The sequence below is a fragment of the Camarhynchus parvulus genome, chromosome 24 (genome assembly GCF_901933205.1).
Source record: "Camarhynchus parvulus chromosome 24, STF_HiC, whole genome shotgun sequence".
NCBI classification, from domain to species: Eukaryota; Metazoa; Chordata; class Aves; order Passeriformes; family Thraupidae; genus Camarhynchus; species Camarhynchus parvulus.
The window spans coordinates 161,614-175,192 of NC_044594.1; the positions used below are offsets into that span (position 1 = coordinate 161,614).

The 13,579-nt window shown below is 48.8% G+C and overlaps 1 protein-coding gene across 1 annotated transcript; it reads right to left on the bottom strand.

The window, feature by feature from the left end:
* Positions 1 to 74: 74 nt before the first annotated feature.
* Positions 75 to 13,325, bottom strand: HYOU1 (hypoxia up-regulated 1). The gene is given in 25 exon segments (XM_030964828.1): positions 75 to 1,082; positions 1,523 to 1,606; positions 2,431 to 2,683; positions 3,137 to 3,221; positions 3,516 to 3,649; positions 3,987 to 4,109; positions 4,613 to 4,700; positions 4,873 to 5,069; positions 5,226 to 5,414; positions 5,564 to 5,646; positions 5,956 to 6,016; positions 6,118 to 6,256; positions 6,503 to 6,690; positions 7,023 to 7,155; positions 7,256 to 7,338; positions 8,220 to 8,354; positions 8,757 to 8,940; positions 9,707 to 9,822; positions 10,373 to 10,554; positions 11,452 to 11,528; positions 11,624 to 11,778; positions 12,011 to 12,089; positions 12,855 to 12,948; positions 13,125 to 13,284; positions 13,287 to 13,325. Coding segments are annotated over 25 exon segments (3,105 nt in total). The 5' UTR covers positions 13,311 to 13,325; the 3' UTR covers positions 75 to 1,023.
* Positions 13,326 to 13,579: the final 254 nt, after the last annotated feature.

Here is a 13,579-nt window from a genome sequence, read left to right on the forward strand (position 1 = left end):
GCCGCTCCGCGGAAGTCCCGCCCCGCTCCCGGCCCGCCCCGCTCCCGGCACACACGGCACCGCTCCGCACAGCCCCTCAGGACGTGTCGCTTTTATTTTTGGCTGAAGAGCCAGAATGGAGAACAATGTCAGATGCACATTCGCAGCCGTCGGACCCCGCTCGCGTGTGCGGCAGCAGCAGGGACGGTCTGAGGAGGCAGGAGGTCACGGCCAGGGACAGGGACAGTCACACAATTAAGTCGGTCCAAGTGCACAAAATACCGAGGAAGGAAGGCAGTTGCCATTAGACTTTCCAGGTTTGGTTGTTTGAGCCATATCGCTGTCCTTGTGACTGACTACCGAATGTGCCAACACGGCCCATCTTTCCCTCTCCTCTGCATTCAGTGTTGCCTTTTCTGAACTTTAAAAACTATGAACAGAATCTTTTTCTTAAGTCTCACGTCATGGTTCTTGGACTCTGCTAGAGAGCACAGACAGTTTTAACAAACAGCCTATTGAAAACAGACACAGCCATATCTCAAAGCACAGATCATCTGCCTTCCCAATTTTGTTCCACCTTACCATGAATCCAAGTATTAATACACCTCCCACCAGCTGAAATCACACATTTGCTCCAAGTCAGGGTCTCATGTGCAAAGACAACAGCCCTTCAGGTCTATATCCTTCTGCAATCACCTTCACAAGAGGTGGGGCACAAAGCTCATGTTCCAGGTTACTTCCTACACCTTAAGATGTTTCTGTACTGCTTTCTCCCCACAGGAAAGTCACTTTGGTGACTTCTGTACTGAAACAAAGACAATTCTTGGTGGGCAGTCTGCCCCACATAATAGAAGAAAAATAAAAACCAATTCACTAAATTAGTAGAGGCAAGATCCGCAGAAAGAACAAAAAAATAAATTTACATCTCTATCCCATTGTGTTGTCATTGTGTTCCATTTACATCATGACTAACCAGGTCCATAAGAAAAACAAGAAAGTAACTATGAAATAAATAGATGCTGACACTCGTAGGACTTCAGGGTGTTACAATTCATCGTTTTTCCTGCTTTCTCCTCCAGCTTCTGCCTTCTCTTTTTTGGACCCTGTGTAATGAAGCAAATTGAGTTTCACACTGCAGTCATTTTCACAGCATGCAAAGCAGTACTGAGAGTCTCTGACATTTGCAAAATTTGCCACAAAACTTGCAGTCCACAGTACAGAGGTTTTGGGGGTTGATACTCAGCTGCATGGAGCTGAAGCCATGAACCCTCTGGCCCTGTTCACAGCGCTGCCCTGGCAGCAGGAGAGGCACAGCAGCTCTAAGCAGAGCCCATCTCACAGCCACGGGACTGGCTGCAAACTGCAGGGACGGGCACAAAGCAGCACTGGTGCATAAGAATTCCACTCTGAATTAACAATGGATCAGTAGTCAGGGGTTCTACCGTCATATTACCTCTTACAGCTAAAAATCTGCAATGGAGCCCCCACACACCTTGCACTTGCAGCTCCCAAGTTCCAGATTGTTAGCAAAACATTTACTCACTCGAGTCTGATCCAGGCTTATCATCTATTGCTGCTTTCTCAGCTGTAGGAGGTTCCTTGGCTGGATCAATGTCCTCTGGTTTGTCTATGTTTAAAGCAGAAAGAAACAGAAGTCAAGGGAGAACACACAGGAAACAAGGTGCAAAGAGATGAGGTGAGTAAAGGTGAGGTTAAACCAGCCAGCTGTGGTGCCTCAACAGGACTGTAACAGCTCACTCCCACAGCAGATCACCCTACAGCTCTCAAGAGAAGCACCACAAAACTGCTCCGTATTCCCCTCAGAGTGCCAAGCTTTAGGCCCTCAGAAGCCCTGGAGACTGGTTGCACAGGCAGATGACCTTTGGAGCTGTGACTGTGAGCAGGATCCCTTGAGAGGAACCAGAGGAACCAGCAGGAATGCTGACAAACAGCACCCAGATTTAAAAGGACCAGGGCACTTGAGACCTGAGGATCTTAGAAAGTTCAAAAAACTAAATCCTAATGCCCCAAGAGATTTTTTTTTTCCCTGGGGTCCATCTAGGCCACGAACCTTTCTCATCAACAATTCATTCTACTCACTGATCTAGGACAGGACTTTGAGTATTCAGCTCAGTACACTGAAGTGCAGTCAATGGCTAATCTTTCCTAGAAGTCAACAAACCAGCAAGACAGGTACTGACTATCCTGGGAAATTTATAAATAATTTCTGTTTCTTCACAAAAAACCCAAACAAATGGTGGGGGGTGAAGGACACTGCAACACATAGATTTTCCCAGCTGTCTTTGAAAACTGAGAGCAAACTCACCTAATCTCACAGTTCACTACCGTCCTCCCTTCTTTAGCTCCCGTTCAATCAAGAGGAACACCATGTATTACGTGTGGTAATTATATAATAGGGAGCGACATACATGCTCCAAGCCTGCTACTTACCTCCTTGTTTCCCCTCCGTGGGAGGGATAGTATTCTCAGTCTCAGGGGCTGCGGTAGTATTCTTGCCTGAATCAGTTTTTGTGGCATTCTTCTCCCTTTTGGGTTTGGGTTTTGCAAACTTGGCTTTATTCAGGAGATACTGCACTTCCCTGTCCAGGGCTGCTATCTTGAACTCTATATCTTTAGACAGCAGCACAGGTTTCTCAGTAGGAGTAAGCTTGTTCTGTTCAGCCAGCGTCTCATTTTTCCAGATCTGTGGGACGCGAGGGAAGAGGTGCTTTTGGAATGCTTCTGGGTTCCAGGAACTGCTGTATATCACAGTATCTCAAAGTCACTGCCCCAGGCTATTCTGCTTTACTCAGGACAGTTCTCCTCTGTGCTACATTTCCACCAACCTCTCAGTTTACCCAGACACAGGAAAAAGAGAAACAAAATCCAGTGCCTGCCTTTAAAAACCAAGTGCAATCAGATCACTGGGCTCCACCCCCACCCTGGAGGCGATTCCACACGCAACACAGGAACCACCATTCCCCCCAGACACAACGGGGTCAGGCTGGGCATTAGGAAATACTGATACACACAAAAGGCTTGCTGGTGGCACGAAAACAAAACGTGCACATTCTACTCCATGACCCTGAGTGAAAGTATAGGTCATAAGCCAAACTGCCACCCCACCCTCCTCCAGCATCACTCCATCCTTCAGTACCGTGGTTTCATTGATGGCTTTTTCCAGTGTACTCAGTTCCACTTCTGTGAATATCTGGTCAGACTCTGGAATCATTCGGGCTCCCCTTGTAGATAAGAAAGCTTATTTTAGTTAAGCCAAGCAGACTGCACTTTGGCAACTCAGTGGTTACAGCTCCAGTAATACAAAAACATCACAACAACCATACTGGACCCTTCCTGCCCCCATTTTGGACAAGGGGTTGTTCACAGGTCATGCAGAACAGGACACTGGGGAGCAGGGTTCTGCTCACCTTTTCTCAGGAACTGCCACTGACTTTGGCATTCACTCTGGTCTCATTCTGATGGCAGCTCCTACATAACCAGTTGCATGACATTCCTTCCCAAAAGCCTGTCCTTACCTGAGAAAGATGGTGGAGTGATTGAGCAGACTTTCCAGAGCAGCCAGGCGTTCTGGCCACTTTCTCCGTTCCTCAACACGGAAGAAAAGGTTCCTACAAAGCTTTTTCAGCTCTGAAAGCTTGTCTTTCAGCTCCTGAAACCGGGGGAGAGGAGAAATGAGACAGTTAACTTGACCACTGTCTAACACTGGCAACTTCAGAAGTTTTAACTTCATTTGTTTTTCACTCTATCAAATACACCATTTCAGTGCTGTAAAAAGAGCCACATGACAAAGCTTTCAGTCAACAGGTTCCTGCTGAAGCTCTTGTAGAAACATCAATGGCTAGGACAACTTCTTATTTTGTTCTGTGCATAATGCTCTGAGGAAGCAAAAAACTCTCAAGAACCAGATTACAAAGGCTCTGTCAGTCTCTGTGGTCACTTCTATGTCAGTGACAGCTGACTGGTGCCCTGACTGCACACAGTAATACCTTTGTTGCAGCTGCATAGCCCTCCTCCTCCATCCAACTGGAAGCCTCACTAAGCTTTTTGGAAATTTCTTCTCTCTGCTCCTCTGTTGAAACAAACTGATACTCCTCTTGGTAAAGTTTGTCCTAAAAAAACAGCAAGCACTGGTCAAACACCACTGAGCCTGGAACCATAAAACAAGAGCACTCACTTGTGACTGGGCTGGGGCGCTGCCTGCACCCTCCCAAATCTGAGCTCTGCTCCAAGCATTGTCGGGAGCACAACGTAACACACCAGGTATGGACACACCCACATTCCACGATGGTAACACTGCAACAGTCATTATTTCACATACACTTCACACTAATTGCTTCTTCTGCACAACAGTTCCTGAGAAGTTGTAGCTTCTTTACACTCTGGGGGCAACTGTTCAATGTGTTAGACATGCTGAAGGGAAGCTTCATTTTGTATTGAGGAAACATGGGCCTGGGAAGCCTAATAGCATTAGGAAAAGTGACTGAAAGACAAAACCTGGGCTCTTCAAATCAGCTTCCCCCAGCTCAAACCCTGCACTCAGATCAGCCAAAAGCTGTGCAAAACACTTCTACTGCTCTCCTGGAATTCTCATTTCATTATATCCCTCTCTTACCTGGGTCTCAAAGATGAAAGACTCCAAGCTGTTGGCTGATTTTTCTCTTTCCTGTTTCTCTAGATCTCTGATCGTCAACTCTTGGAGTCTAACATGCAAAGAGAACAAAAATCAAAAGTTAGCAAGTGCCCTTGGTTGAGCAGAACATCACACACACCAGCTTCTGAGGTCAGCAGTGCCCTGTGTGAGCCATCACCATCCCAAAGCAATTCCCTTCCTTCATCTAGAGTTCTAACTTAGCAGAGCCATTTCAAACCTACTTTTTCATCGAGCTCTTCAGCTCATCTTCATCCAGGTCAGGCACATCATTTACATCCAGCTCCATGGTGATCTCATGGACAAGCTTCTGCTTCTTGGGTGCTTTGATTTTCTCTTCCTCTGATTTGGTAGCTGTGCTGTCACTGGAACTTTTGGACGGTTCTTCCTCTTTTGCACTTTCTCTGTTTTCTTTGGGACCCTGTAACACAAAGTATGTTCTCAAGCAAGAGAACAGATTTTTAGATTCTGCAATTTTTTTCAAAGGCAGGGCACTTCAGAAAAGGGAGAAATCCACTGAGGAAATGGCATTTCTTGAGTACTAAACTCACGTCCATTCCTTTAATCTGATGCTCACCTGAGGCTCTAATTTCTCGCCTTCTTCCTTTCTCTCTGACTCTACTTTTGGAGAGGCAGTTTCTGCTTGATCTGGAGACTGCTGATTCTCTTGTCCATGCTCTTCATCAGCATCTACAGTATGGCTCTTCTGGTCTTGTTTCTCCCCCTGCTCTTCTTTACCTGTTTCTGCTAGGCTCTCTTCCTCTTCCTGGTCATCACAAACAAGTAAAGGGAAAAGAAAACCTATGTTTTAAATGCAGAAATTCCATGCAATGTTTCACAGAACAGGTAATTCTACAGAACTGCCACAGCAAGACAAAAGGGCTTCCTTCCAGTAGCAGTCACCCTGGGGCTCACCTGAACTGAGTCTGTCAGGTTCTCTCCGGTCTCTGGTGTAGGGCCACCACCCCCAAACAGGCTTGAGATAGTGTTTCCAAGTTCTGATGATGGGAGACAGAAAATTCAGAATGTTACTTTACATATCCAGAGGAGGAAAGTCATCTTCAGCTCTCAGTCCTTCTCCTCACAACTGCAACGATCACCAGGGCTCCCTTGCTGGTGTAGGTGAGCTTCACACACTCCAGACTCACACTTCTGCAACCTCCCTCCGTGTCCTTGCGTGCACAGACAGCCACACATACAGCCAGACTGTGTAACTTCCACATCCCAAAGAAACACAACGCTTGTAGTTATCTCAGCCGCTACAGGTAACAAAACAGCCCGTATGAATATCAAAGTTCCACATTTACTTGTCAGTGTTGACTCCTCCTCCAGCTTGTCTTCCACTAGGGTCTCAAACACCGATTCCACCTTGGAAATAGAAGCTCAGGATTAGTTTTAAGCAGGGACCAGAGAGAGGGATAAAACTGAAAAAGACATCAGCTGACAACCATCCCAATGGTGGTGCTTACCCGGTCAAGACTCAGTACACCGCTCTCATCCATGTTGAAGTGTGCTTTGATGCCTTTGGATTCATAGTCCAAGTGCTTCTTGAAACTGTCCCCAACTCCCTTTAGCCTCACAGTAGTGAGATTGAGAGAACCAAAAACTCTGATGACACAGAGACAAAAGCAGAGAGACAACTCAGGATAATAGTGCTGCAGAACAGCCAATCCCTGCTCTTACTTAGTCTGGTGGCGATGGGCAACTGCAAAAAGCAGGAATTGGCAGGCCTAAAGGACAGGCAGCTCAGAGAACAGATGTGCCAGTGCCAGTCAGACACACTGGCAATACGTTTCTGGCCAGGCAAGTTGCACTGCCACAGAGCTGCTGGCCTGGGTGCTGGGCTCAACTCACCGCAGGTCATCCTGGCTCAGGAATGTCAGATCTCCGTAGTTGACATAGAACTCAAAGTCATCTGTGTAGCGGTTAAAAGTGATCACTTTGCGCTGGGGATAGGGCGCCATGCGCTGGAACAAAATCCTCTTGTTATGCTTTAAACTCCTGGATTTATCGTCCTCCTCAACTTCACGAGTAAACTCCACCTGCACCACAAACAGAAAATAAGATTCAGCCACAAACAGAAAATAAGATTCAGCAACTGCAAACTGTGGCATCTTACATCAGCAGTGTTCGGCTGCTCTGCCTCAAGGCTGGGAGCAGGCAAATATTCCTCAACTGGTATTTGCATATGCCTGGCTCCTTGGATACTGCATTTCTATTATAAAGAAGACTTCCTTCTGCTTTCTTTATTAGATTGGCAGAAAGATCTCCAGAGCTTCCATACTCAAAGGAAGCTGAGAGGTTCCAACCTGGATTGCTTCTCCCATCACAGCCCCATCATACCTTGCAAAAGAGAAGGGAAACCAAAGGGTACCTGGATAGGAAACACAGCAGCATCCCGAACAATGAAGGGCTTCACCTTAAAGGCTTTGCTTAGAGCAGCTGCCTGGTAGACTGCACCCATAGCAGCAGCCTCATCAGCATTGATATTCTTGCCCAGCTCTTCTCTACGAAGCAAAAAGCAACAGACGTGAGTTGTTTGCAGCCTCTACATAAACAGCAGCTTGTCAATGGGAGACAGACTAGAAGGGGGCCTCACATACTCACTTGCCCACAGCTTTCAGCAAAACCTCCTGCACTTTGGGGACTCGTGTGGCACCTCCAACTAGAATCACCTGGTCAATTCCATCCTAGGGATTGGAAACAGTCACCTTGTCTTAAGAAAGCAATTTTGGAAAGCTAAGTCCAGGGCTTCCTTATGCTCCTTCCCCAGTCACCACATGTGACATGGTGCTCTAAGAACACCCACACTAGACCCTGCTGTCCCCGTGCAGGCCAGCATCCAACAGATCTCAGACAGACATCAGCTGCGCCAACAACCGGGCACCTGGGGTCAGGTCTGTCCAACAGTGACAACTTGACTGTGGCTTCAAGCCACCTGAAACATGGGGCTTGATTCAAAATTACACAAACTAGCTCAATGCCACAGGAGACAGTGACACCATGAGCTGGTTGGATCTGAACAGACAGAAATCCAGCCTTTAAGAGGTAACTCAGCGTCTTGCACTGAACATCAGAGCCCAAAGCTGCTCAAGAGTTGTGGCATCCTGCAAAGTGAGCATTTAACCCACAGTGACTCTCTCCAAAGGACTGCCTCAACTGCAGCCCACAACAGAGCTCCCTTTAGGGAGTGTGCAAAGGAGAAGCCCTAACACCCATCATTCTGTATCCAGACTCATTCGGTTAAAACTTCAGGAGTGAGACCAGAACCAGTATCCAAGACAAAAAGAGGAAACATTGTTATTTCAAACGGAGGAGTAAAGTGTTTTAAGATAAAGAAGCCCCTCCTCCACGTCCCTAATTTGTGGTGGATAGTGCAGGGCAAGTGTGACACACTCCTGCTTGACACTGCAGCAGGCAAACTCTCTGTAGCACCAACGTCACTGTCACAATAGCAGGCATCTACCTCCGAACAGTCCTGCTAACACAACCACTGATGCCTCAATCATGATGTGGCAGTAGCTCCACACACACTAGCTTCCGGTTTGGTAATGCATTTTCTTAAACCTACCATGTTCATCTCTGCGCTACTCAGAGCCTGCTGCACAGGTCCTGGGACACGCTTGAACAAGTCAGAGCACAAATCCTCAAATTCTTGTCTTGAGACTTTGGCTTTGAAGTCTATGTCATCCAGTAGTCCCTCAATCTGTCCAGAAAAAAAACCCAGTCAGAATGAAATTAATTGTGGAGCTTTTTCTACGCAAAATCTTTGTCCAGTGTGCAAAAAGTTCTGGCTTTTGTAACACACAACAGACCTGACCACACTCATCTGAACCCTACCATTGCTAAGGTGATGAGAGGATGGAACATGGGTGTAACAGACAGCTTCTCTCAGTGAAAGTTTATTTAACATACTTGACACGAATAACTCTTCTTCAATCCACTCAACCACCGGTGCTACCAAGCAGGCACAAGCTGAGAGGGACCACCGGGAGCGATGCTCCTCAGCAGACCTGCGCTGCAGAGGGACAGCATTCCCTTACACCAGTCCTCAACTCACCCCACACTCAGCCCAAAAAATGCAGGAACCCCCAGGAGAAGGTCAGACCTGTGCCATGTGGTCGGCATTGGCGCTCAGCACAGTTTTCAGGCGGTTGGCCTCCTTCAGCAGCTTGGCCATGGCCCGAGGATTCTTCCGGACATCTTTGGAAGGGTGCTGCTCATTAAAGAGCTTTGCCAAGTAGTCCCGGAGACGAAGCTCCATCTCTAAACCTCCAAGAGTACGGTCAAACCTGAGCAAAAGAATGAACAGAGGTGTAAAAACCAAAACCAAATTGAAACACAAACAAATTTCATGTATTATTTCACAAATATGCACAGCAGCAAGTGGTCAAAAATAGGTGCAGTATTATCAGCTGTGATGACTGTGAAACAACCAATGTTGTCCTCAAAATAACACGTTATAATGAAAGAAAGATGGAAATAAAGAGATTCACCACCACAACAGCCTTTCAACAGCAAATTTCATTATATTTTAGGTAAATGCCTTATTGCCAAGCATGTAAAACAGCCAAGAAGCCAATGGACAACTGTATCAGGTCCCAGGTATCTTGAAAACAGCAATATAAATGCTTTGGAATTAAAATTGCTGGGCTGGGTATGCACAGCACCCTCCTCCTTATTTAGCAATGCATTAAGTCCACTGCATTTTCATTCCTCTCTAGAAGCATACTTCTCTTTTTCCAACTGATACACTTAAAAGATTACATGCAATGGAATAGGTTTACATGATTTGAGGCTAACACAGGAAAGCTTAAAGCAAACTAAGTATGTTGGTTCCCTCCTAGGCTCCTGGAAGTTCTCAGCTACCTTCTGCAAAAGACAGCAATACCAAAATTATTCCCAACTGAAGCCTTCTTGCTCCAAATGTTTCCCCCTCAGCCATCCAAATTACTGTACTGAAGCCTCACTGCAAAATTCTACATGATAAAGATTGTGAAACAAATGGTTTCTTTTCTGAGACCTGTGGGATTTGTGCAACTCGTGTGGAATTCTTACCCAATGCCTTGGATCTGCAATTGAGGTTGGGTTCCCGAGTCCTTAGTTTTCACTGTCTGATAAGTAACAATAGTACAAACAGTGCTTCCTGCTCCCATGTCGTAAAACATGATATTCTGAAAAGAAAAGTCGGGACAGTGAAGCAGAAACACCTGGTGATCCCCCCACAAATAAGTAAAGAACCTTTCAGTGTGATATAGGCCGCATCTACCTACTCCCTGGACTACTTTATACCATTTTTGACCAAACACGGGTGATGTTCAGGGTCATGTTTGACAGAAGGAGACAAGAAAACTTCTAATCTATTTCACAGTTCAAAACCCAAAAGTTGTGCTCTTTCTTCAGCCTTAAGTAAATCAAGTACTTCTGAGTCGGTGCTCCAATGATTCAAGTAATTGCTGCTGTTATTTTCCCCAGCTGATGGGCAAGGAACAGGTTTACAAAATGGGAACTCCCAGGACCTGCCCTCACTCCAGCAGCTTTCAGGCTACACCATACATGCACACAGCGTTTAATCTCTTTGTCTTGTTGACAAACCCATGAAAACAGAGGAGACTGCTTGATCAGCAGAGTGTACTTCAAGTTCTTTGGATTTCTTCTGCAGCACTTTCTCCCCTGCATGCAGGCAACTTGGCAGGACTCTCCGCATCTCTCAAATGCACTCACCTGTGCCGTGGCATTGATGTCTTTCCTCCTAAAAACCCCATAGTTCAGTGCTACAGCCGTGTTGTCGTTGATCAGCTGCAACACCTTGAGGTCAGCCATGCGGGCGGCATGCAGAACTGCTCTCCTCTCGGCTTGGTTGAAGTAGGCAGGAACTGTAATCACTGCATCTTTGATGGGCTGCTCTGAAACAGTTGCAGGGAACTCTGCATCAGTGTAGCCACATGCAAAGACTTGTTGAGATGGAGTGACAGCAGCAAACCCAGAGGACCCAAGGCGAAGACCCACAAAGAATGCAGCCCTGCAAGCAGTAGCCAGGATCCCTAGGGATGAATCTCTGTATCCTGCTGAAACCAAGCAGACCTGGCACATTCACACAAAGCCACAAGTCTACTGACCACTCTTTCATGCATCAGGATACTCTCAAATGCTCTGGGTAGCCTTCCATTCCAACAAATACTATCTTCATGGAAACTTACACGGCCACTGGATCATATTCACTCTCCAGTAAAAAGTCGTTGGACTGGCTGGAGTGTCATTGACCACATGACAAAACCTCCTAGTAATTTATCCACTTTTCATTACTATGGTATTTCATTAGCAACACAGCATGAAATATGCATGACAGCCTCCTCTCTGTTAGCAAGTCTCACAGCAAAGGGCCATTTTGCTCTTTTAGTTCAGCTCCAACAGCAACTTTCCATCCAGAACAGCTACAGCACAGCCTTCACAGAGCCATTTCCACCCTCCCCAGCAGCCACATTCCATGTGCCTCCACTCTGATCACATACATGATAAAGAAAACAAACACTTCACTTTTCTCCAGAGACTGCCTGTAAGGCTCCTTCATTGCAAGGCTAGGTGATAAATAGAAATAGAAACCCAAGATCCCAAACTTGCATCATATTGGAAACAAATGATAACTGGATAGCTTCTAAGTCTTGCTTACAGCCTACAGCTGGAGAGAACAAATATCCTGTTTCTAAAAACCTTGGGTTTCTGAATGCTTTTGGTCTCTCCTTGAATCCTATAGTGCACGAACTCATACACACATAGACAAGAAAAAGCTAAACCCTTCCAACCTGCAAATTCCTCAGCCAGACCACGTGAATAGTTCAGGACCATCCCCAGCATCTCCTCAGGAGAATACCATATCGTTCTACAATGGGAAAGAAAATGATGGCGTCAACAGCGAGCTGCAGAAGCCTGGTAGCCGACATCCATCCCACAAAGAACCTAAATGCAGCCACTTACGGGGACAACCTGAAGATAACAGTCTGTCTGGTCTCATCCTTCACCAGCTCGTGCTCCGGGAAGCGGGACTGGTACAGCGCCACGTGGGGATTGTCGATCCGCTTACCCAGCAGATCCTGGAAGTATCGGAACGCCACCTTGGGCGTCCTTATGGACTGCAGGAAAAAACACATCACACACTTGCATCCCTTCAGTTACACTGCCGTCAAACCAATCCCTCCCAGACTACGTGGGGAAAAGCTCCTGCTGTGGGAGTAGGAGCAGACAGCCCCTACAGAGAGCCAGTAACACATCAAGGAGATGGGGCGCGCAGAACAACAATAAAACACTGTCTCAGACATTTGTGACAACGCGGGATACATGTATTCTGCCAATAGGAGCTCTTACCATCCCCAGCGCACCATCCCCAAAGAGACGCTCATTCTCCTTCAAGGAAACAGCCACAGGTGTTTTCCTTCGTGACTCCCTGAGAACAGAGAGGGAGGAATAAACCAGCGGAAAAGGTGAACATTCCAGTCTCCAGTGAAGACAGATGTTGTTCCCGTTCCAGAAGGACTAAGGGCAGGTGCTTGGAGGGGCCAGCCTCTCCTCAGCTGAGGGGCTACCAGACAAGCCCCTCCCACCACTCCAGTGCTTTGATGAGACTATTTTTGCTTTTCTCTACCCATAAGCAAGGCAAGACAGTTCCCTTATTCTATCTAGCACTGCTGAATTTCAGAAAAGGGGGTGAGAAATCTCCTTTTTATCTCTAAACTCCCAGAAACCAAGAACATTACTAATCGTATGTCCTCTCTCACCTGCAGATTCTTCACTCAGTGGCTTGAGGATGGGCTGCAGCAGCAGCTGAACGCAAGAGATTTACCTGTGTTACAAGTGCGGGCTTTGAACAGCTGCAGCAAAACAAACCTGGCTCTGGGCTCCCTTAGGGGAACTACGAATCAGGGGACTGGGTGCCGCATCGTTAACCACGTAGCACCCGCTGGAAAGGTACCCAAAGCGCACCCGAACACCTTAAAGGTGAGTTAACAAAGTGCCCTGGAGGATGCCCCGTAGCCCCCACCCGGGCCAAGACCGAGTCACAGGCCTGCGTGGGAGAATGAGAGCCTTCCTCCGGCAAGAGAGGAACAGGGACGGCCTGTCCCGGCCAGCCTCACCCTCCGCCCGCTCCCGGCGCTGGTGGGGGGCTGCAGAACAGGCCGGATCCCCCCGGGACCCTCCCGCGGCCGCTCACTTGTTCAGGACGATCTCCATGGGCACTCCAGGCTTCACGATGGCGATCTTCATCGACTCGCTGCCCACGTCCACCGACATCACCGCCACCGGCTCTGGAGACAAACCCTCGGTGAGAACGTGCTCCCGGTGTGGGCGCCCGAGACAGGCACGGACCCGGACAGGGCGCCGCGGCGGCACCCACGCACCGGCCGCTCCTCCCCGCCGGCCCCGCGGCCCAGGCAGGGAGCGCCCGGGGAGCCGGCGCCTCCCCGCACCGTCCCGCACGTACCTGCGGCGGGCAGGAAGCTGAAGAGAAGCAGCCAGGGCAGCGCCCGGCCGGGCAACCGCGCCATGCTCGGAGGGCACCGCTCGGCGAGGCTCGGCTGCACTCGGCTCGGCCCGGCGCGCGGAGCAGCCCCGCCGCGGCGGCCCCGCCGTGTGGCTCCGCCCCCGCCGGCACGCGGCACGCGCCCATTGGCGCGGCTGCCAGTGCCGGCCCCGCGCGCCAATCGCGCAGCGCGCGCGCCCATTGGGCCACGTCGGGAGAAGCCGGAAACAGTCACGAACGGGAGCCGCGGCCCCATTGGCCCAAAGCACGGGGGGCGGGGCCACGGGGGCCGCCTGAGCGGCGCGCGCGCTGGCATCGCGCGTGCGCTTGCGCGCGCCTCCCGGCAGCCGAGCCACGTGCGCTCCGCCTACACCGCGCGCGCCCCCTGGCGGCCGAGAGGCGCCTCGCGGGCAGGC